This window comes from Vulpes vulpes, chromosome 1 (assembly GCF_048418805.1).
Source record: "Vulpes vulpes isolate BD-2025 chromosome 1, VulVul3, whole genome shotgun sequence".
In the NCBI taxonomy this organism is placed as follows: Eukaryota; Metazoa; Chordata; class Mammalia; order Carnivora; family Canidae; genus Vulpes; species Vulpes vulpes.
Genome location: NC_132780.1, coordinates 176246798 through 176271878, shown reverse-complemented (window position 1 = coordinate 176271878; position 25081 = coordinate 176246798). Strand labels below are relative to the sequence as shown.

The 25081-nt window shown below is 40.4% G+C and overlaps 1 protein-coding gene and 1 long non-coding RNA gene across 4 annotated transcripts in view; one reads left to right on the top strand and one right to left on the bottom strand.

Annotated features, from left to right (window-relative positions):
• Positions 1-1509, bottom strand: part of LOC112908383 (uncharacterized) — a 37022-nt gene extending 35513 nt beyond the window's left edge. The window contains exon 1 of one of the 2 annotated variants that reach the window (XR_011997063.1): positions 1351-1509. This is a non-coding gene — a long non-coding RNA (uncharacterized lncRNA). The remainder of the gene's footprint in view (positions 1-1350) is intronic. The other variant, XR_003232916.2, reaches the window with a different exon arrangement.
• On the top strand, positions 913-24531 carry CNR1 (cannabinoid receptor 1). Of its 2 annotated transcripts, XM_072737002.1 has the most exons (3): positions 913-1284; positions 2756-2838; positions 18972-24531. In XM_072737002.1, the coding sequence occupies exon 3, from the start codon at positions 19035-19037 to the stop codon at positions 20451-20453; it is 1419 nt and encodes a 472-aa protein (XP_072593103.1). In that variant the 5' UTR covers positions 913-1284; positions 2756-2838; positions 18972-19034; the 3' UTR covers positions 20454-24531. The 2 variants fall into 2 exon arrangements, with proteins under 2 accessions (XP_072593103.1, XP_025839624.1); XM_025983839.2 differs by lacking the exon at positions 2756-2838 and having other exon boundaries at positions 919-1284.
• Positions 24532-25081: the final 550 nt, after the last annotated feature.

The following is a 25081-nucleotide window of genomic DNA, read 5'->3' as shown; positions in this document are numbered from 1 at the left end:
GGCGGGGGCGGGGGGCGCGGGGGGCTGGAGAGGGCGCCCAGCGCGGAGCCCGCCGGTGCCCCGAGGCCGGAGGACAGGTGGTCGCGTGGCCACCGCAAGGCAGCAAGTTGCTCGGGGGCTGCGCGCCGCGGTCCCCGGGGCCTGGCTCACTCTGGCGACCGGGGGCGACCGGGGGCAGGCTGAACGGCCCGGGGCGCCTCGGCCTCGCCCCCTCGCCCCCTCTCCCTTCCCGCGCGGCCCGCTGCCCCAGACGTGACCCCCGCGCAAGGTGCTGGCGCTGCGCGCAGCCCGGGCGCGCGTGACTGATGGCCCCGAGGTCGGGGGCGGCGCGGGCCCGAGCCCCTCGTCGGCCCGGCCGGGGTGTGCGGTATCCGGGAGCAGAGCCGGGTCCCGGCGGTGGGGGCCCCGGGACCAGGCGGCGGCGGCGCGGGGGGAGGAGGAGGAGGAGGGGGAGGAGGAGGAGGTGAGGCGGGCCGGAGAGGCTGGTCCCCTCCGCCCGGGGCCGGCGCCACGGCGGGTCCCCCGCGCCAGCAAAGTTTGGAGCCGCGGGCGCCGCGCTGCTTGGTGCGCGGGTCCCTCCCCGCGCGGTCCCCTCGTGGGGTCTGTGCCGCCGCCGCTGCCAGGGCAGGACAAAGGCTCATTAACACGTGATGGGACCGCGCTTCATAAATGGGACTGGAGCGAGAGGGAGCCAGAGCCAGAGCGCCAGCGGAGGCAGAGGCGGGGACCGCACGAGCGCGGCGAGGCGACGGGCGCCAGCGCCGGAGGAGACCTGCGGCCCCGCGCCGAGCCAGGCGGGGCGAGCCGGGGCACCCAGCGGCCCGCCCGGGGCGGGGGCGGGGGCGGGGCGGGGCGGGGGCGAGGCTCGCGGGCAGCGGCCGCCGAGGGGTCTCCGGTCCCGGGCGCGGGCGCGGGCGCGGGCGGGCGGGCGCTGGAGGAAGGGGACGCCGGCGCGCGGGCAGCGTGGACCGACCGACTTACTGACCGACCGACGGAGGCACACCCCGCTCCCCCCGCCCCGCCCCGCCGCGCCGCGCCGCGCCTCGCCCGCATCCCCGCGCCGGCGCCGCCTCCCTCCGGCGACTCCCTCGGCCGCCCCTGCCTCCTGCACTTCTTCTCCGCCTCCGCCTGGTCGAGGCTCCCTCGGCGCCAGCGCCTTCCCCGGGCCCGGGCGGGGCGCGTCGGCTCCGGGCAGAGCTCCGGGGAGTCGGGCGGAACGCTCGTTGGCGCAGAGAAGCCGCCCTGCGCTGGGCCAGAGGTGCCGAGGACCGGGGGATGCGAAGGGTAAGACCGGGCAGGGTTTGCCTCTGGACGTGCTTGCGCCCGCCGCCCGCCCCCTCGGGTACTGACCGGTGTGGTCCCCAGGTGCGCCCCCCAGGTGCGCCGCGGAGTTCCTATTCCGTGCGGGCGAGTCGCGCGCCGACGTTTACTTAGCCGTAGAGCCCCAGCCTGTGAACTGTGGTCTGTGCTACTTCTGGAGGCTTCTACCATTCCCTGCTTACTGAATGTGTGTGCACCCCTTGTGTGCACGCCTGTGTGCTGGTAGAAAACGTGTAATTGTGCATGTTGGGGAAAAAAAAAAAACAGGCGCTTGAGTTGGTGCTGAATGTCTGTAAACCGTGTCAGCAACTAAGTGTTCCCGGAGAAATATCGATCTCTGCACCAAACCTAGAAACTGTCTAAAATATGAAGTGTCATGTAAAAAAAAAAAAAAAATTGTATGTCATAATAAACTTTTGGTGTAGAAAATGTAGCTGCAGGAACCACTCCGTTTTAGGAAAACATAAATGTACATTGAACATCTAAATTTGAACGTTGATGGAACCATTAACCCAGAACTAGCCATTAGATGGGGAAAAAAAAAAAAAAAAGTTGCTGTGTTTGTGAAAGACATTTCTCGGTGAGGCTCACAATCCTAAATGGATCGCCTCTCCCAGTGCAAATGTTTGCAGTGACCGACGCGAGAAACTGTCATTTGGTCATCTGAAACTTTGAAAGCAACTTGCAGGTTTCTAATTTTAGTTTTAAATTGAGCAGATGAGGGGAAAAAATAGTAATCTGTTAATCATTTTGCCTCCCATCTCTTTTTATTTCCCTTTAAATTAAGTGCAGAATGTTCTTGTCTTTGTTGTTGCTTCTCGATACATTAAGCATCCTTGGGCATTTAATAAGAGATTACAACAGATTTACTGGTTTTAAAGGTGTTGAAAGATATCTCTACGGGTCCCACAACTTCTCCTCATATTTTATTACCAAGTTAATGCCTTTTCAACAATGGGGGAAATGCAATTTCTTAGCGTAAACTCAGTGGACATTGAGTATCAGTGAGGTGACCACTGCCATCAATCTATTTTGCAGAATATTGAGAAGCTCAGAGCAACTAACCTTTAAGGTTCCCATAGGACTTTGTCTGATTTAAAGTGTTGCTTTTCTAATCCCACCCTACTGACAGTTTGCAAGGGAAGATATACTGATTGATTTTTCTCTCTCCCTGTCCCCCCCCTCCTTCTGCCTCCCCTAATCTCTAACTCAGTTAAGAGCAATTTTATCAAAATAAAAGGCCATGCATAGTTTCTTAAGTGAGACAAATAATTTCCTGATTATATCCATACATGAGCAGAAGCCACACACCTCCAGAATTTCAAGTGTTGCATACTGCAAGCGGTTACTTGTAGGCACAATAGCAGTTGCTGTAGTTGGGCAAGAGGCAAGAGGACGGACGTGTTTTTTTTTTTTAAAAACTAATCCATTTTAGGTTATCAAGAGAACTTACTGTACACAGACTCTTTTTGTTCCAAAGATGTCTCCCACTCCAAGCAAGGAGCAATCCTGGCTGAGGTATGTATCAAGTGTCTGATGGGGAAAGGTCTCATTGTGTTCCTAAGTCTCCGTGGGGGTAAAGTGATGCCACAGGGGGGGAAATGCTCAGTTCTGACCTTTCATAAATAAAATTACTATGCTTGCATACTCATTGCTAGGAAGGCAGATTAGATATTCACGCCCCCCAATTTTAATAGATAGCTTCAATATATATGCATATTAAAAGAATATGATGCCTCGTCCCTTAAATAAACCATAGATGATATTATTTGATTTGGTGTGTAAAGTTTTACGTTTTGGTGAAAATCTGATTTCACGTTGGAGTAGTGCTCGGCTTTGTTTGTTATGCACTGTTTTCTGTCTTTTTCTGTTACCCTTTTCCCAGTGGACTCCGTGCCTCCCTGTCGCTTGTGAGATCGTTCCTCTCTAATAAGCCTAGCTGCAGGATCAGTGTGTTCTTTTTGGCATTTCAAAATGTTAAAATAGTGAAATTGTTAAATGTTACCAAGATGAAACTGCTGGGAATGAAATTCTCTGGAAGAACCACTATATCTGTGGCACATTACAGTCTATTCGAAAAGAGAACTCCTTGATTCAGTTTACCTATTTTTTCTCAAGAAAGAAGCAGCCCCTTTGATTGTGTTGATAAGTATTTAGTATGCAGTGTCAGCTTATTAATTACTAAGGCAGAGCCTGAAAAACTCTTTCAAAACAATCTTGTGACATTCTTCTTTGCTTTGACTCAGAATTAACATGAACCACCAGGACATTTAGACAGGCTCCTTCGTTGTCTTGCATATTAGTATTTGGAGGTAGAATTGGAATACTGGGCTGTTGAAGAATAAACTATGATGAAATGGAACTTATAATAGCAGTTGATAGTTCACCACGCTTACCAAATGTTTCTTCCCAGAAAACAGTTGGCCTAATAAGAAAAGGGATTATTTCCCATAATTAGCTCTCCAGGAATGCTGCAAAAAAAAAAAAAAAGAAAGGAGTAATAAATTGAATCTGGAGATACCTAACCACACGTGATGAATAAAACGAGATTTGGTTATAGTGTCTTGAATTTGGTTAGTCAGATGGAGCCTGTCCTTGAGGTTGCTGAGTGTTATTCTTGGGGTAATTATGTTAGCTCAGTTGCCTGAAGAACACAGATGAGAGCTTTCTTTCCTACAAAAAGGATGCCGTGTCTTCACCAGTGTAATCTGTTTCTTCTGTTTTTGTATTCATCATTTTCTAATTGAACTAAAAAATTAGAGGGAAACCAGCCTTCGGGTTTAAATTATTTATAATTCTGCTTTTGCCTCTGAAAAGACCTGGACCCAACATTGTTTGAAAAACTGCTCAGGCCAAGTTTACATATTGTATATCTATATTTTGAGGGACTGCAAACTCTGCTGTTTTTTCTCTTCTTGACTGAAGATTGGAAGAGAAGTTAAAGAATCCGAGGAAATCAAAACCAATAGATACACATTGTATTGGCAAGATTTTACTTCATGCCCCCCCCCCATCTCCAATGCTTCCTTAATTCTTTTCTCATAGCAATGTTCACTTTCCATTATAACTGCATGCACACTGTTTCTGAGGGGTTGGGGGATATGACACTTTGCCACTGAATTGTTATTTAATGTTTTTGATAATCATTTAATTCACTGATGATGAAATGGAACTTATCTTCTTAGACTAGATTGGGTTAACTGTATGACATGATATAGATCAACTCAGATTTCTCCCAGACATGTTCTGGACTAAAAGAAACAATAAATGTCATGCAGAAAATATATAACATCAAATTATATACTGCATAATTTTAGATGATTGAGATATATAAACACACTTGTATACATCTATATGAACAAACTTCTTCATAGATGTGTGTCATGGCTGACATAAAAATTTAGACCCGTTGTCTACATATATCTGAATATATAATTCAGATTTTAAATAAATTCTACGAATTTGGGGAAATGTCCAAATTCAAGACAGCTGTGCAGATGGACACAGAAGACTCAAGGCAAAAGAAGTATCCACCTTGCATCAAAACAGGGCCGTTCTGATTTTCCGGAATAGTGGAGATCCGTCCCAGTCTCATGTGTTCTGAGAATCTTGCAAAGATGCCAGGACGGGTATAACTTCATCTGATTACAGTTTTCTCATCAACACCGACTGATGTATTTAATACCGTTTTCACCAATCTTGCTAGTTGTTTATTTTTGGAAAGAAAGTTGGGAGAAAAAAAAATACAAGGTTATTACTATATCACAAAATGCATATTAATATCAGTATATTTGTAATATACAGCACATTATAGTGCCATCACAAATAAGTCAAAACAATAGGAAATATGTGAGGGGGGAAAGGGAAGGTTGTTTTTAGTGGTTTTCAAGTGCCTCTCTTGGTATTACTCAAATAGTTTGATGTTAGCGGAACTTCTATCTCAAATAGGCCTGAATGGATAAGAGGTATGTTTATGACCTATCAGTGATAATAGGTCAAAGCCATTACATAAAGTAATCAGTGTTATTACCTCTGGTTCTTAACAAAAAACATTTACTAAAAGCTTTCCTGGGTCATATTTCTTCACTGGACAGGGTGCATCATGGAAAGTAAAGTACATTTCATTATAATAGTTTTTCTAGTACAGTTGCCATTACAAATAGATTCTTGAGCTAGTTTTCATTGATATTTTTCCATATATTTGAAGTATTTTGCATGTAATTATTAACAAATAACTTCCGGATATCCTCTCTCTTAAAGTTTCATTTGGACAGGTTAGCACAAGGTTTATTATTGGGTTTGTATGGGTTTTCGAAGGAAGAATTGTTTACTCACCAAACCTGAGCAAATGAGCCTGGCAGAGTCACAGCAGTTGTTCTGGAATACTACAAATTCTGTTGTAGCCCCAGCTGGAGAAATTTTCACACCTGCACTTTAGGAAAGCTTTCAAAGTTTTGCTTTGTTTGTTTTGTCTTCTCTTGTTTTTGAATATGTGAGTTGAGACTGGTTAGATGGGAACCAATATATCTTAGCCAACTCTTTTTTTTTTTAACCTATTGTGCAATTGTATCATATTCTGTATTTTTTGAATAAGCTTCTTAAGATAGATTTTGCATCTTTTTGAATGCAACTAGGGATTTAAGCTCTGTTTTCTCCTAACACAGACGGCAAATCATGTTTCTCTAAGAGCACAATATTTTATTATCTAATTCTTATTTTTCCACTTGGGTTTGGATTCTTAATTGTGTAGAGTTTGGATTCATGGGGTAGAAATTTGATATCTTTGGCTTGACTCTTTACCATCATTACCAACTCTGAAAAGCATTTAAAATTTGTTTTTGACTTCAGAAGATAAAGTGCAGTATAGTTTCCTAAATTTGACAATGTAATATCTATTTTTTTATTCCTACTAGCAAATTCCATGCTATTGCTTTTTAAAGAAAAGCAGAGGCATTTTTCAAAGATGTGCCAGGCAATCTGTTGTGGTAGTTGAATATACTGGCAAATGCTTTCACAAACTGTGTATGTCAGTAGTATATTTAAATATAATTAAAATAAAATATAATTAGGAAATAATGTTTTTCAAAGTTTATGTTTAAATGGGAGGGTTCCCTTCTTTCCTCATTATTTCTTCATCTGTTCTTTTAGACCATATACTTAGAGAAGAAAATTGGAAAATGAGTTTCATAAATTGAGTTAAGTTACAAGGAGTTTTACGTTTAAATTGGTGATAAATTCCGGTGTGCTTTTTTAAAAACAAATTTCTCCTTTCATGTACGGATATTTGCACTAGAAAACTTTATAACACCAATTTCTGTTGGCCAAGAGGTTAAACAAGATATTCAATAGTAAGTGAACCAATACCATATGTAGTATGCCTTTGTCAGTCGTGTTTGCTTTTAATTCAGCCGTATTTAAAAGTAATCAACCTGATTTATTCTTTAGAAAAGACACTTAATTTAATGCCATTATGATCTGTGTATTTTGGTTTATTCGTGTGGCTTGTTAAATGGACCAGATTTTCAACTCATTTCAATGCACTGCTACAGAATTTGTAAATGTTTTCTCTAGCATTTGTGCAAGTTGTGGTGAGCATCCAGTATGCATGTGGAGAAGAAGGAAAGCTGAATGATTTAATACATAACCGAAGTAAGCAAAAGATTGTCCAAAGAATTCTGTGCCTTTGCATATGAGGGAATTTGACTTTGGAAGATAGACAACTAGTTTTGGAAATTATATCAAAACTTCTTACAAACAACCCCAGAAAAGGGAAAACGTTTGGATGATTGTAGTCCTCAGCTAAGGAAACTAAGTATGAGTAATCTATGATCCATTTTTATTGATGAAATAATTAGAGAGGAAACAGTCTGCCCAAAGTCAGATATTTAAGTACTTTGGGATACATTTCCATATATTTATAACTTTTAGGTATTTTTGCAAGATATATGCCAGCTATAAGCAGTATAAATTGCATAATTTAATTCTGTAAGTTAATTTGCAGCGGATCTGCATTACTTGGGCCTACTGCAAAATTTCCATTTTAGTTTGTTTTCTGGGTGCATCTCCTGTGACACATTATTTTACAGTTCGAGGAAGAGACGAACAGAAACAGAAACATTTCCAGCTTAAAAAAATGAGCTGAATGTTAACTACCATTACTGGTTTCCCGTTCTTTTATTCTCAGTCATCATGGGTTCCTTCACAGTGGCATTGAAAGGAATAGCTAGCAGTTCTAGAAAACTTTGTGTAGTCTTTGTAAATAGAATTAGGAGAAAATGGTGTGTGGAGTTCTTAAGTTATGTCTGCATGCTGGGTAAGTACATGTTATATCTTGAAGCCACTTTTCTCTGTTGGTCAAAAATATAACAGTCAGTTTGCTGGAAAAGTGCAAAGAAGCCCAGAATTGTAGACCAAAAAACCTTGAGAGGTTCCCTACTCGTTATGTTATGTTTATTTTCAGGCTAGACCACATTATTCTATTTCAGTCACACGGTTTTAAACATCTTCTTTGGGAGATTACTTTATCATGAGCGGGCTCCCTTAGCAATCCATTTCAATGAGCTAAAAACCTACACCCACGGAATATTCTTTCTTCCTATCCTCAATTCCTAAAGGTTAATTTTGTCCCTCCCCTCCATTTAGTCTTTACCATTGGTCTCCATAATCTTTAACAGTGGTTTTTAAACTTTATGGAGTGTGTCAGAATCTTGCGGAGGGCCTTGTGACAACACACCTGTGTCCCGAACCCTGAAGTTTCTGATTGTGTAGGTCTGAGGTAAACCTGAGAATTTGGGGATCCCTGGGTGGCACAGCGGTTTGGCCAAGGGCGCGATCCTGGAGACCCAGGATTGAATCCCACATCGGGCTCCCAGTGCATGGAGCCTGCTTCTCCCTCTGCCTGTGTCTCTGCCTCTCTCTCTCTCTCTCTCTCTCTCTCTCTCTGTGACTATCATAAGTAAATAAAAATTAAAAAAAAAACAACCTGAGAATTTGCTGTTTTCCTAAGTTCCCAGGTCATGCTGATTCTACTGATTGGGAGACCACCCCTTGAGAACCACTGGCCTATAAAATAACTCTGTGTGCTCTCCCAGACTGCTGTGTGACTGCTTAGATGGTTCATTGAGATGTACTTACCCTGGATGGCCAGCCCATTCTCACCTATCTTATTTCCTAGTTCTTTATCTTCACGTCACTTTTGCACAATACTCGCAGCTCCTCAGCTCTGCTCATAATCCGAAATTGCACCATACAAGTCCTAGGAAGGATTTGACCTTGAATGAGTACAAAAGAACCACCTAATGGTTTCAGTGACCTCAAAATCCTGTACTTGCATCCAATTTGCACACTTTTGTCTTAATTGAAACTACATTTCCAAAGCATATTTTTCATCTTTACTGAAACCTATTTCTTCCGGTTGTTTGTATATATTTATTTGCATCTTGAAAGTATATTTTTATGTTTGTATCTTTTGTGTTAGTACACACCATTTTTTTTTTAACATTTCAGCTAAAGGAGAAGGCACGTAAGTACCTAATTTATAAAATCATGTTTGAAGGGAATCCTGGATTTACACAATAAAAACGTATTTAAAATTATTCCAGTGAGAGAATGATGGGAAGGAAATTGAATTATTTAGAAAGCTGCCATATCCTTGATTTGTATGACTACTTGAAGAAATATTCACTTCTCTTGTGAAATAATCCATTGTTGCCCCTGTAATGATAAATTTCCACTCTTTTTCATCACAGAATTATGGCCTGTGTTGGTGATTTTGTATTTGGAAATTGGAAAGCCAAATGTTTCATAAAATAGAGATGAGTTAGGTTTGTTATTAGAATTGATTTTGGGCTCCTAAGATATTCCCATCTTACTTTTAGCATCTCTTGGCATAAACATATCATTTGTTTTCAGCAGAACTACTTTCCTTTATTTATCTCTAATTACTTTCTTGAGGCAAAATTCCAAATATTCACAATTAATTTTATCAATATATTAAATTTTCTCAATGCCCCTTTGTCCCAAACAAGCAATTAAAAATTAGGTTTGTAGGCAGTAATAATAACCCATTTTAACCCTCCATAACATATTTTCTTATTTATGTTTTAATTAATTTGGTTGTAAAATACATAAAATGTTGTAGCAGGAGAAGTTGCTCAACCAAAGCAAGAACTATGTCCACTGAATAGAGTAACAAATTGATTCCTAAGGGCTTATAAAAGCCACTCCATCTAGTGGCTGAATTTTCACATAACTTCTCTTGACAAGTGGTTTTGAAAACACTATTGCACATGGAGAAATCCCTTTGGGAAAGATTAATGCATAATAACATGCATTTGAGGGAAGGAAAAACTTCATTATAATCATAACTTTATACGTTGTCTTTAACGGTCTATCAACAGCATGTGATCAGGATTCATTCAAAGTTGTCCATGTCACAGAAATCTCTTTGTATATCATTGTTTGCGCCTAAACGTTGAAGTTCGTAACATACACCCGGGCTTAACAAGGATCAGAATAAAAAATATATACCTGATCTTTGCCTAAAGCTTCCACTTGCCATCAGTATAACTTCTGTTTAACAATGAGATAAAAGGGGAAAAGATCCAGGGATGCATAATTGTTGATGCCTTTTATGTGACCTTTACACTTGGGCAGTTTTGTTTCGTTTCAAGTGGATGTCTGCATGAGACCAAAACTCAGTTTTAATTCCCTAATAACCAACTGACTTTATGCCAGGGAAAACTATCCACAGTTAAATGTCATTCTACTAATATAGATACCCCTGTCTCTGATGCACACTGACATTCATTTAGTAAACAGGTACTGAGTATGTACCCTGTGCCAGGCACTGTGCCAGGCAGAGGACACGTAAGGCATATAGGACATGTCCGTCCTCTCAAGATGTCCATTATGTGAAGGATTTAGACACAAGACACAAGAAAGACTGCCACAGGATGACTCAGCAGCGCCTATCCTCTCTCCTGGAAGAAAAAACCTCAAGCATATATAGGAAGAGGATTATACAAGCCAATCACTGGGATACATGACCCAACACTGTTGGGTGATGTAATATCATATGCCTATGACATGTTTTCAGATCCTATCCTATTCCGTCATCTGTGGGAGAAGGACAGATGGATGGCCATTATTTGATTGAGTGGGGTGGGACAGAAAATCATTTCTCTTGCTTCCTTGACCCATATCCGTTATACAAGTGTAATACGTGAATACATATTTAATGTCTACAGTGCTAGGCACAGAGTATGCACCCAGTAAAAATGTGTTATATGAAACATGTGAGGGCCTTTAACTTTGTATCCATCAGCCACATGGCTGTAGTCACACAGCTTTGTGCTCTTTGGGCACCAGGAATTTGTCACAAGCACTCCCTTGTTGGATACTTACTAAGGTTTACAGAATTTCTTCTCCCTTGGTTCCAGCCAGCATCTTAGGACCTGGCCACAGAGAGTCATCTTCCATCTGGGTCTAACAAAACCATGCTGCTCATGGTGGGAAATTGAGTGATTTCAAGTGAGTTTGAATTTCTCCATATGGGAATGAAAGCTTCAAGCTTTTGTTTACTAACAACCATCACATCCCATTCAGAACTAAAGAAGGTGTCCTCACCATTCCCTGCTGGTATTGTGGAAACTGTCATTACCATCAATCCTTACAATCGACTAAATGGAAGGGGAAAAAATCTAATTAAAAAATAGCGGCAAAGACAGGTTAGATTTTATTTATTATTTGCCAACAGTCGCTGAAAATAAGGTGCTAATCCAGGGTTAGGATTTATGGCTTATAGTTAATTATCATACTCTGTCCCTGAAGACCACAGGACAAGGATGATTTGCAAGGGCTATGATCAATCTTTTTTGCTGTCAACAGTTCCTTCCTTCAGATTTTAGTTGTTTACTGTGTAAAATGATCAGGTACTGTTTGTTACCTCCTTTTCCAAAGATCAGTTCTTCCCCCCTTGGAAACGAAAGAACGTGTCTTATATGGTTCCTGGACCTCAAAGTTAAGAGCAAGGACTTTGAGGTATGCAGCCCTGGGTTGAGTTCTGGTTCTGCCCCTCTAGTTAGAGACCTTGGGCAAAGTATTTTACTCTCAAAACCTCAGTTTGCTCATAGGTAGGATGCGGATTGTGATAGCACCTAATGCATGTAAATATTTTAAAAATATATTCTTAGCACATAAACAATCTAATATTTCTTATTGAAATATCTGGAAATTGGAATTTTCTCTGTTGTGCATTTAAATCACCCAAATCATCCCGTCACTCTAAGATTTGAAACTAGAGAAATAAGACTTGATTTTTCTGTTGGACTTAAGTTGTATGTTCATGCATTCAAAGAGAATGTACTTTGTTGAAAGATGAAGGAAGAAACTGAAAGGTATGCTGCACCCCTGGACAACATGTAACACACTTGAAACTATTGCTGTCCTTGGTAATGAACTGTCAGACAGCCTGTCTACTGGGTTCTACATGTCTTATGAGCTGGCCTTGTAATGACCAAACTTTACATACATGATAAAGACAGGCTTATGGAGTATTTTGTATACTGACGATGGCTTCTATTGAATTGAAAATTTTGCATTTTTTTAAGGGAAGGCTGCATCAATTATGCTTGATTACTTTCTTTACAGATATGTAGAAGAGGTAGCTCTCTAAAAAAAGAGAGAGAGAGATAAAGGCACTTGGTAAGAGGAAACATCAAAATAGTAGAACAAAATGAAATGGTAAATGGATAAATGGAATTGGTTATAAAAGTCAACAAATCATTTCATTTGTATAATTGCCTCTGTGATAGGCTTTTCTTTTGGCCTCATCACCTAATATGAGTGTTTAATCTGATGTAGTTTTAAAGGCATCATTTTTTAAGCCCAAAAATTCTTTAAAATTTAACAAGCTTTTAAATGTTAGATAATTAGGCATACTTCAGGTTAGATTTGAACAGAAATATAGCCTCGTAAGTGCCTTAATGTCTATTCAGTTCATATTAATTGATATATTTTCATGAAATATATTTTCTTGCTAACAAAGACCAGAGACAATGGTGCATTTAATAACTTCTATTCCACGTTACAAAATATATGAAAAGCTAAAGCTTCGAGAACCAACCGAGCATTACCTACATAATGGAATTTTCTTTTATGTATGGGAAAAGGAACTGACATTAATACAAGGAAGAAGGATTATGTATTTTTGCCTGAATTATCAGGATAATTAAGTCAATCCTTCTCTTTGCTATAGAAGATAATGCAAAAAGTGACCAAACTACTTTAATAATTCCAAAACTCTGATGGTTATGTAAGAATTAGAGAAGACTCAGTTGCCCATTCAACCATAGAAGAAGCATCATTCATCGAGTTACAGTGCTGGCCCATGAGATCTGCCATGTATATTGAGGACATGTCTTAGACATAATACAATTATGAGGGTCAACTAAAATTTTCCTACTAACTTAAGAGAAATACATTATCAAGTTACTTTTTCTTGATCAAATTAGTAGAAACCAGACTTGTTCCCAGAAATGAATGGAAAATAACAAATGCATCCACTGGCACCTTCATTTTCATGAATGCTTTGCAAGGCTCTTTTACAAGGCTAGCCGAGTAGAACAACACAGGGCCAACAATGGAATAAGGGAGAATAAGAGGGTTAATTTAAGCAAGGGCCTGGGACTCCTGCATTTTATATCCTGGACTCCTGTCAACTTAGAAACTATGAGCTTGTCATCTTGTCCTTAAAGTATTTATAACTTCAGGCTGGGGGGCTGAGACAGTCTATAACTATATCTGGAGCACTGGTCCTTTTGATGCTTCTAGAGGGTTTTCTGCCTAACTAGACATGATGTGCTGCAGGGAGCAGATACTGCCTACTGCATGTCCCCCCAGAGATGCTGCACAGGCCAGAACTGCCAGGATTTTGACTCCAGGTACAACCATGATAAATATCTAAATTATTGAATGTATCTCTAAAACAAAGAAGATCTTCAGTAGGGGAGTGAAGACTAAAATAACCTGCTATTAATTATATTGAAAAGACTTATAAAGAAAATATTTGAAATCTTGTTTTGTTACTCAATACTAACCCTAATCATAACATGTATGTTTTATACCCTTAATGGGTATAGAAACAAAGATGTGGATTCTAGGTAGACTTTGGAATACTTCATGCTGCTGATATACCCAGAACATTTCTTTTATGTGATACCACAGCCTGCCAGTTATTTAAGTTTGGAGTTGGTAGATGGAGAAACAAGTGTGCATTTAGTGAGATGGACCAACAGAACAGGTAGTGTCATTCTAAACATTTGAGATTTTTTTAAAAAATAATAGATTCAGCATAGTATAATTTTTTTTATTTTTATAAAGGTGTGATTTATAGCTTAAATTACTAGAATAATAAGTTGCTTATATTTTTAAGAACAATTCTAGGAAAATCCCCTTAAATGTCATTCCATCATTGTTTTACTATAACAGTAATAAAAACCAACTGCTTCTTTAATAGGTGCATCTACACATCTTGCTAGAAATTTCCAATTATGATTTTCCCAGTAGCAAACAAAAACAAAATTAATGGCAGCTGCATCCCCCAAAGCCTAAACTGCATTACTAATGAACTCTCAAAGAAAATTCTCAATGCAAAAAAATAATCAGGTGAAAATTACTGTAATAATCCAAATGTAGAAATAAAGGAAAGAATTACTGAAATGCAGAGGGCTGCTTTCCCGTCATGATCCCATTAACTGTTAAAATAGCCTATGCACAGTGGTACTTTGACACTGAACTGCACAAAATCCATGTATACTTTAAAACTGTATTCCTTAATTAGAGTTGGCTGATATTGGACAGAAATTAGTCTATATTTCATAACCACACCAGGCTCTGGCTCAGATTTAACAAGTTAGTTCATTTTAATTAAAGTGCTTGGTTGCATTAAAGTTGGAAATTGTGATCACATATGTGGTGATCTTAATATAGAGTAAATCACAGGCACACATGGTTTGCATTACTGAAGAAAAGTCTTCCAGATACTAAAATTTTAATCGTTGAGGCCATGCCAGTAGGCAGATTTACCTAGATGGGCTGGGATAGGAAATAGTGATTTAGGAGGAGGTAGTCTTAATTACTATTGACAAAATGCCTTAATTTGAGTTTGTAAGAAGCTAGAAGACCTGAATATAATACAGAAAGCAAAAATGGCTTCATTCTAGTTAACTGTTAATGCCTAAAACAGTGCATGAAGTCCTAGAGCAAAAACTCTGGAGTCTGAGAGACATGGGTTCAGCTACAAACTCTTCATTTTCTGGACAATTTACATTAACATCTAATGATCTCCATTTTCTTATCTGTGAATTGGGGATTATAAATAAGCAATAATAGATATAATAGAGTTGTCATGACAATTTAATGATAGAATATGTGTGAAGTCTCTGGAATTCCTGGAATGTAATAGACATCCAATAACGTTTCCTCCTCCCTCACCCAAGTATGCATCTTTTATTTCCTTCATGCTTCAAATGCTGAGACAAAAATAAAAATTGAATAAGCAGCCTATGATCTAATAAGGAAATGTGCTATCTTGAAATAATATATTGGCAAGAGTCACAGTACTAATGATAATAATATTTACTAAAGACTTAAATTTTCTGCTAGGTCCTATGTGAAGTGTGCTATCTGCTTTTCTTTCTTTCATTTAATTTTTAGAACAATTCTGTGACTTAGGCAACATCGTCATCATCATCATCATCATCCCCATTTTACAGATGAAATACTGAGGCTTAGAGACATTAACTACTTGCCCAAATATAAGTCTCACAGTAATCTTGGTCTGCTCACTCCTAATTCAATGTTTTCTTCATTGAACTAGTGTTTTGACTAGTTGGAATCAGTGGGGAAAAGACGGGAGATAGTAGCATCTCTGGCTTAGGTTAAAGGGATGATGGTTCATTAATGTTAAAAACAGCCCTGAACCCATTCTGTCCAATAAGGTAGCCACTAGTTACATAGGTCTATTAAGAATTTCAAATGTGGCTAGTACCACATGCTGAAGTAACAATATTTTTGATACATTGGGTTAGATAGAATATATTACTAAAATTAATTTTATCTTTTCCCTTTTTCTTTTTACCTAGGTAGTGGAAACTTTAAAATTGTGTATGTGGTTCACATTACGTTTTTATTAGACAACACTGTGCTAGAACAAGAACATCTGGGTTCGTTCTGGCTCTACCACCTACTAGCTGTGTGAATGGCAAATTCCTTACCCTCTCTGTGCCTTTCATCTGTGAAATGGGGATAATAGTGGTAACCCGTCTCATAGGGCCATTGTGAAAAATGAACAATTGGGTAGACATAAGAGGCTCAGGATGCCACCTACACATAATAAGCTCTCCAGAAGTGCGTAAGAAGGGAAAATCAGCATGACTTTGTGGTATGCTTGATTATAGAGGCCAAGAAAGGAGTCCAGGGTAAGTTCAAGGTACAAGATTGGACAACTAATACGATTAGTCATAATTCCATAAGAAATGTGAAAAAAGACAGGACTGGAGGTAGTTTGCTGCAGCACTATTTTAAAGCAAGAGATGATAATCAATGCAAACCTGCATCAGAAGGAGGCTGGTCACATTCATTTAATGGATACTTAAGGCACCTGCTAAATGGAGGTTTCATGGACCAATGTGGAACTGTCTTCACGTATACTTTTAAATGGAAAAGCAAGATGCAGAACAGTGTATATAGTATATCAGTGTTTGTTAAAAAGCAAGTAAAGAATGAATTTATATATTTGCTTGCATATGCATGGAATATCTCTGGAAAGGATAACAAGGACCTTCTTACCATTGGGAGTAAAACAGGATGGTTGGGACATGAGGATGGGAGAAACTGGCTTTGCTGTACATCCTTTTGTGCCTTTTGAAATTGGAATCATATGAATGTAATATATGCATATAAGTGATCAAAATTTCAAATAAATTAGTTTTTAATTGGGAAGTGTGAAAGGCGAGTTAGTTACTTGAAAAATAAGAGGACTTAGGGGTTGGAAGTCCTGGACTGGCTCCCAATAAGAAATGTTGGGCTCCAGTTTTGGTTTTCAGGCCAAATGTCCATTGAATTAATTTCCTTTCTCTCCTCTAATTTTAGAAAAGACAAATAAATATTATTAAATCACTCTTTTCATGCACCAGTTAATAAAATTCAGCTGCCACCTATTAGGTTCATGTGAACATTTCTAAGGGAGACCAGCCCTCTCTTTCCTGTCTATCGTTTTATCAGACACCATTCCTCTGCTTGGAAACCACTTTCTAGTTATGGAAGTAAATATGTAAGTTCGCAGTTAAATGACGTGTGGGGAGGCCTGAAATGTAGGGGAAAACTGGTGGAACTAGTTCTGCCTGGAGGGAAGGGCTGGCCAAGGAGATGTCAGAAATGGAGGTAAGTCTTGAAAGATCAATGGAACAGACATCTTGGAAATGCATATTTCAGGCTAGAGGGAGGCTCAGAGGGAAGGAGGAAGGTGTGCAGGTGTGATCCCAAGAGCAGCACGTCTCCTAGGGCCAGTGAGCTCTGTGTTTGAGTACAGGTGGGAGTTGAGAGGCCAAAGTTAGATTTGAGAATAGGCCAGGACCCTTAACAGCTGTCTTCACAAATTGTGGCTATTTTCTGTGTCCCTCAGATTATGGGTGAAAATTATCATATGTAAGTGGAGTTGTTTAGCAAATGTAACTTTACAAAGAGCAGAGTTGACTCAGCAGACAGCCTGGACTCCAGGATGGCAGGATAGAGCAAGGTGGGCCACATTTAGCACAGTGTCCCTATTCCAAGTTACTAAATAAACAGAAGAAAAAAACCACATTGTGATACTTAAGGTATGAATTTAATTTTTTCTTCTTTGCCTCCATGTTCTGTCTCCACTCACTGATCCTACATATTCTTGGCATAAACATCCTTTCCTTAGGGAAACCCCCTTCAACCACCCTAGACCGGCTGCTCCCACAGCATCTGGTATATCTCCAGTCAGAGCTGTCACCACACTTCATCATAATTATTGGGTCAGCTGTCTGTCCTCTGCCACACTGTATACGTGATAGGGATTCTTTCTTTTTTTTTTTTTCCTTGAAGATTATTTATTTATTTATTCATGTGAGACACAGACAGAGAGGCAGAGATATAGGCAGAGGGAGAAGGCTCCTGAGGGGAACCTGAAGCGGGACTTGATTGAAGGACCCTGGGGTCAGGACCTGAGCCAAAGGCAGATGCTCAACCACAGAGCCATCCATGTGGATTCTTTCTTGAAACCACTAATGCCTAGCACCTAGTGCCAACCTACCACCCTGGCACGTACTGGGTGCTCCATGATTTGTCGAATGGATGAATGAATGAATCATCAATTCAGATAGGTAGAATCCCTGTATATTAGTAGGAGAACTCAGAACATTTTCATTTGTTGCAAGATAATAACTATTTCCCCCCACCACAGTGTGTTATATTTTAAAAAAAAGAAGAAAAATACAGTTAGGAAATAAAATGATGGTTTTTATGATTATTTAAATATAAGTACCACTCAGTAATTCTAATATCTTTATAAACTAAAGAGCCTAATAGCCACGTTTTAAAACATTTATAAATAGTAAAATCAATTCCTTGGCTGTTTATTTTGAAACAAAACTAAATTGCTTATCTTAGAATTGAATAGCCCTTAAAATTTGGCCCCCTTTTCTCAGTCATCCGTCTTTCTGGTGCTGTCTACATGGAAAGCCTAGATGATACAGCATCGAGGCCTGTTTCCTGTCTCCTAGAATGCTTGTGTCCCTGCACCATTCATGGGGACACTATCAGGAAGCACTTTTTTCCATCATTACTGCTGTCCAGTGTTCAAGATCTTGGTCTTCCCCTGAGCCTCAGTGCAAATTTGCCCTTTATGATATTTTTCTTGGTTGGTGTAGACATTTTTGAAGTTCACCTCAGCCATGCATTGGTCCAGATGTCTCCTCTGGGAGAGGAAACTTGCCTGCTGGATCAGGCCAGCATCCAGATCTTCCCCCATGGTCATCTGTTCTTCTGGTGCTCAGAAGTCTCTCCCTCCCCCTTCACACTCAGCACATGGGCCGCATAACACAGTCCCTGATTCCAGACCATCTCATTCTTTGGCTGTGCTGTACGTTCAGTCTTAGCTGTGTGACAAGGTGATAAAGTCTTCCAAGAGCAGAAATTGTGTGACATGCTGCTCTCCCCCATCCTCACCAGCATTAGGACACTGCTGTGATAGTAGAAGCCAGGTGGTGAACACTTTCTAATGCAACTATGAGTGCATGCCATGCCCAGGACACATTTCCTTCAGCTTGACTCTTGGCCCCTGGAGGTCTGTACAGGATCACACAGTGGCTTAAATCCAGACAGCCTAAATAAGGAAAGGAATATTTCTAGTGTGTGCCACCACATCACCAACTTTGGGTGGCTTTTCTCTGGCTGACTGACTCATTTTGTTGACTGTATCTGACAAGGATTTTATCTAGGCTCAGAGACAGGAATGAAATAATGTGATGGTACACATTTGGGATGTTTACAGTAGATTTAAAAAAAAAATTTATTACTCTCTCAGTCTTCTCATCATTCAGGTTCTTTGTTTTCCCTCCTGTTAGGATTCCCTGCTGCGGGTCTCTTTCTCAGTCATTCTGAGTTTGGCCTAATCCAAGACGGAGGTTATGAAGTCTATCCTAGATGGCCTTGCCGATACCACCTTCCGCACCATCACCACAGACCTCCTCTACGTGGGCTCCAATGACATTCAGTACGAAGATATCAAAGGTGACATGGCATCCAAACTAGGGTACTTCCCACAGAAATTTCCTTTAACTTCCTTTAGGGGAAGTCCCTTCCAAGAAAAGATGACTGCAGGAGACAATGCCCAGTTAGTCCCAGCAGACCAGGTGAACATTACCGAATTTTACAACAAGTCCCTTTCATCCTACAAGGAGAATGAGGAGAACATCCAGTGTGGGGAGAACTTCATGGACATGGAGTGCTTCATGATTCTGAACCCCAGCCAGCAGCTGGCCATCGCCGTGCTATCCCTCACACTGGGCACCTTCACAGTTCTGGAGAACCTGCTGGTGCTGTGTGTCATCCTCCACTCCCGCAGCCTCCGCTGCCGGCCCTCTTACCACTTCATCGGCAGCCTGGCAGTGGCCGACCTCCTGGGGAGCGTCATATTTGTCTACAGCTTTGTGGACTTCCACGTGTTCCACCGCAAAGACAGCCCCAATGTGTTTCTTTTCAAACTGGGTGGGGTCACCGCCTCCTTCACGGCCTCCGTAGGCAGCCTGTTCCTCACGGCCATTGACAGGTACATATCTATTCACAGGCCCCTGGCTTATAAGAGGATTGTCACCAGGCCCAAGGCTGTGGTGGCATTTTGCCTGATGTGGACCATAGCAATTGTGATTGCTGTGCTGCCTCTCCTGGGCTGGAACTGCAAGAAACTGCAGTCCGTTTGCTCAGACATTTTCCCACTCATTGATGAAACCTACCTGATGTTCTGGATCGGGGTCACCAGCGTGCTGCTGCTATTTATCGTGTACGCATACATGTATATTCTCTGGAAGGCTCACAGCCACGCGGTCCGCATGATTCAGCGCGGCACCCAGAAGAGTATCATCATCCACACTTCAGAGGATGGCAAGGTGCAGGTGACGCGGCCCGACCAAGCCCGCATGGACATTAGGCTGGCCAAGACCCTGGTTCTGATCCTTGTGGTTTTAATCATCTGCTGGGGCCCTCTGCTTGCGATTATGGTGTATGATGTCTTTGGGAAGATGAACAAGCTCATTAAGACGGTATTTGCGTTCTGCAGTATGCTCTGTCTGCTGAATTCCACCGTGAACCCCATCATCTACGCTCTGCGGAGCAAGGACCTGAGACATGCTTTCCGGAGTATGTTCCCCTCGTGTGAAGGCACCGCACAGCCTCTTGATAACAGCATGGGGGACTCGGACTGCCTGCACAAACACGCCAACAACGCAGCCAGTGTTCACAGGGCCGCAGAGAGCTGCATCAAGAGCACGGTCAAGATTGCCAAGGTGACCATGTCTGTGTCCACAGACACGTCTGCCGAGGCTCTGTGAGCCTGATGCCTTCCTGGCAGCACAGGAAAAGAAATTCTTTTTTTTTTTTTAAAGCTTAAAAATCTAGAAGAGTCTGTCATCTCATCGGTTATATTTTTTTAAGTTTACCATGCTCAGTGAAAGGTGATTGTCACCAGGATCAGTTACCTGTTCTTTAACATTTCGATAGTGTAGGTACTGAAACTCAGTTCTTCAGGGGTTTACAGTGAAGGAAGCTTGCTGCTGATGTGACTGAAGCTTTTTCCGAGTCTCAGCGAACTAGGAGAGAAACCTGTGGCTACACAGTCTGAAGTCAAAGGACCCATAGGAAAACACCATCAAATGAGTAATGCCTTTGTAACCACAACTCTCATTATAATGTGAAATGTATTTGTCCATAAGTATCGGAGATGTCCACTTTTACAAGTTACACTACTAAAGTAGAGCTCTTTTGTAAAATGTATTATGTCATGTGAGATGTGTATCAGTGTTCATTGTGTGTTATTTATATTTGTCTAGTTCAGCAAAACTGAATGAATGGTAGACTTTCATGAAAACAATGGGACATAAGCTGTGGATATACACCAGTGAGACCACTTTTTAAAAAATTATTGCCCGTGACTTTAGAAACCTCAATATTTTTTCCAATCTATTTAAATTTGACATTGAAATAACCATAAAGGTTTATTTTTCTGTTAATACAACAAGAAGAATTTGAAGACTATCCAGAGTATTGAGCAGAATTCATTGACACTTAAAAATTTGTTAGCCCTGCATTTTCATACGTGGACATTTATTATCTTCTGGACTATGGCTGTTCTGTTGGGTGATGGATTACAATCAGAATGGAAGACAGAAGGCATATTGACTTTTCTGGCTGACATCTCTGACTTTCTTTAGTCTTTAGCTATTACTAGACCTCTTAAGACAGCATGTGTCAATCTTAATGTATATTGTTATCACTGTGCAATTGCTGTTTACTTGAAGAGTACTGCATTCTTAGATTCCAGGTTTAAGTAGATTTCATGCCTGGGTGGCCAAATGAGTCTTCATTTTTTCTTAATTGAAAAGAAGTATTGTCTGGATCAGTAAAATTATACCGTGTGTGAGTGTGAATATAAATGTGTGTGTGTGCGTGTTTCTATCCCGTAACTGTTCCAGTCATGTCATAAAGTGAGAAAACTGTGACCAAGTGTAAATTTCACCACTGGCTGCACTCTTGCACATGAATTCAGTTTCTAAAATTGAGTTCTTCCAGAAACCTCGTTGATAAAAATACTGACCATAAACATTCAGAAAACTGCCCCCTCCTTTAGAGATTGGTCAAGAACTACTCAATTGACTTTTAGATATTTTGTTAAGACCAGTATCTAACAAGGAAGAATCAATGACAAACATGCAAGTGAAGATCTGTATTTACCATGTCAGTGTTGGGAAGTGAGTGTCTCGGTTTCTGAGCACCTAATATCAACCAAGTCCATGGGGAGGTAAATCATCAAAGCGAAGTGGTTCTAGAAAGCCCCATGGTAACATTTGTCATTTGAGTATGTAGTGATGTGACCCTGATTAAGTAACACTGGACCTCGCTTGCTGAAGTAAGACTACCAGGTCTGGTCCATGTGGCTACGGAGGCCAGTCGGACAGTGGGTGAGACAAAAAAAAGGCAGCGAGGAGCCCACACAGTTGTGATTGAGGCTTGAATGACATGTGGCTGCTTCTGTGCTTCACCAGAGGCCCGTTCTGACAACTCAAGACCCGGCTTTGATGGGGTAGATTTGAAGGAATAGGCCTCTCTCCTGTTCCTGGTTAGCAGGATCTGCTAAAGTATAAAGATGTGCAAGGCTTTTTTTCTTCTTATGCCCCACCCTCATACTCCTTAATGGTACCATGGGTGCTCAGAATTGGGCTCTTTCCCAGTAAGCATTAATATTGCTTCGGAAGCCACTTGACCCTGACAGATTTTACTTACAAACAGTCTTCTCCTTACACAGATAAAGCATGGTTCCCACTGGACCCAGGGACATGCATAGCACGAATTAAAGTGAAGAGCTAGCATTTATCTGGTGATTTCTAGCTCTCTAGATAGATGAGCAGCCTACTGGGGCAGTGTCCTCTTGTGCAGTGTATGGTCTGCAGCTGAATGTAACCTGTGGGCCAAGCTGGGATAGATTTAACTGTCTGTATAAACAGCTCAAATTTGCCTGCTGGTTGCCTCACCTTACCTCTCTGTGATATACACGGGAGGGCTCAGGGTGTTAGAGGATGAATAAGATCTCTTTAGAAGAGAGAGAAAAGATTATTTACAAGAACTCACCGTGGTCTGGTTCCACTGAAGAATTGCCAGTCTTTAGTCCCACATTATCCCAAATGTTAACCCACATGTTTCAGAGCTCACGAGGCAGTACCAACTCTCTTCTCACAGCTGTGAAGACCTGGTGGAGATGAAATTCTTGTTATTTATAGAAAAATTCCAGGATTCATTTTTGAAACTGTATTTCTGTGTATGCAATGTAGATTTTATAGTGTGTTGTGCTTTCAAGATCTAAATCATATATAATAAATTAAGGGACAATGGGGCTGACAGCACTAAACTTGGTGCTTATTGATATTCTAAGAAATATCTGTGAAATATCATCACATGTGTGTTACACTACCTTCATTTTAAAACATTTCAATTAGTTTGATTCACTTTGATGCTTTTAATATCGTTTCCTACCCCAAGAGACTCCAATGTTCTCCCTAATGAGTATACTTATTAGAATTACCATTCATTAGTATCATTCATTACCTAGTCCCTTAATTAGGCCCATTAACTTAAATATAATTTAAATTTCAATAAGTTTTATAAGGTCTGACTTCAGACTCACCTATCTTCCTCTGAGGGTAACATAATTGTCCTGACCATGCATTTCACTATCACATATGTCTTCAGAAAGGGCCAAATTCCCAACCTGTTCAGTTTCTTCAGAGTAATGATGAATCTTTCAGCCCTAGACCAATAATTTCATTTAAACAAGGAAGGCTGTTTCCAAGAACCTCTAATTTTCCATTACATATGAAATTTATGTAAAAGAAACATGGATCTGGGAGAAGCTGCAGACATATGCCTACACTTGAGTTGTTTCCCAAGCCTCCCCACCACGTTGAGCCAAGCCTATCTGGCATTAAGTGTCTAGGAATTTTGGCTGCCTAAACCCACATTGCAGGAAATAGGTCCAACAACCAGATGAGAATTAGGCCCCGGATGAGTAGCACTCTAGTTACTGTCCTGTTGATTCATTTCTGCCATTCCACATCTGTAAAAGAGACCACCAATATCATGCGCAAAATTAGATTTCTCACAATCTAACTGTATATTTGTATGATATTTTAAAATATCCTAAATGCTGGGCAATGGCTATTAACGATTGTCTTGCATTGGCCTTCTGATGAAATGTTAACAATGCCTATTGTAATATAGACAAAACATTTTATCTACTGATTTGGGCTGAATGTATGTAAATAGGTTTTTAAAAAAAGTCAGATGGTTAAGCAGTGGCCTACAAATCAGTAATTTTCAGATAGAAGAGTTTCCTTACATTGCTGTGGCATCCTAAAACCTATCTTCACGTAAACTTAGTGTACTAGGCTTGCTGGGGATCAGAGTCCCCAAGAAAGGAAACCTTTTCTTGTGGTAGTATGAACCAAGACACCAGATTATCTGGATTCTTATTTCCAATGTTTCAACTGGGAAACATAAATCTTTATTGTCTGTAAATCTAACATTATTCCTTTTCCTCTTAGAAGAATATCGTATTGTTAGATGTTTGTTAAGCTGGTAACACCCTTGCAACCGCTGCAATATCTTCGTTAGTAATCTGTATAATACTTTGTACACAGGTACTAGTAAGATTGTTATTCAATGTAGCTTCAGTCATTAACTTACTAGCGCAAAGTAGTACTTTCGTAATATTTACAATGTATTAAGCCCACACTATATTTTATTTCAATGATATAATTAAATTGTTATTTATTCAAAGAGAAAACATCCCATCATGTTTATTGTCCAAAGTTACCTGGAATCAAATAAAAATTCTAGATTCTCATGAAGAACATAAAATGCCTTTGAATTCTGCCTTATTTCACAGTCTAACATTAAAACACTCAGGATTTAAGTTCTAAAAGATTGTGGAAGAACCGGTTTGTTCCCAAAAAGCACTTTTGACTTTATTTGGGAAATGAGGACAGATTGGATTAATGTAGTCATTTTTAACATGGGAAAAAGATGCATAAAGCCATTATTTATATAATAAAGGAAAAAACCCTGCCATACCTTTTTAAAGCATTATTTCATTAAAGGGCTTAGTGATTTTGTGGTAAATTAAAACAAATGCACAGTTCACAAAGTGTAAATGAAATTGGAATTTAGCAGGTTTAGCAAAATATATAAATCTGTGGAATTTATAAACACAAATTCTAAACCATGTGAGAGAGATACTTTTCAACATAACTTATAAAAACATAATTTTATTTGAACAGGAAGAAAAAATAGTTTGAAAATTTTATGAAGTAAAAAAAAGCATTATATGAAGTTTACACATTCTTATTATCTGAAAGTATGTTATCAGTTAATTTTGAAAGTAAAAATTTTCAAATGGTAAATTAGCAAA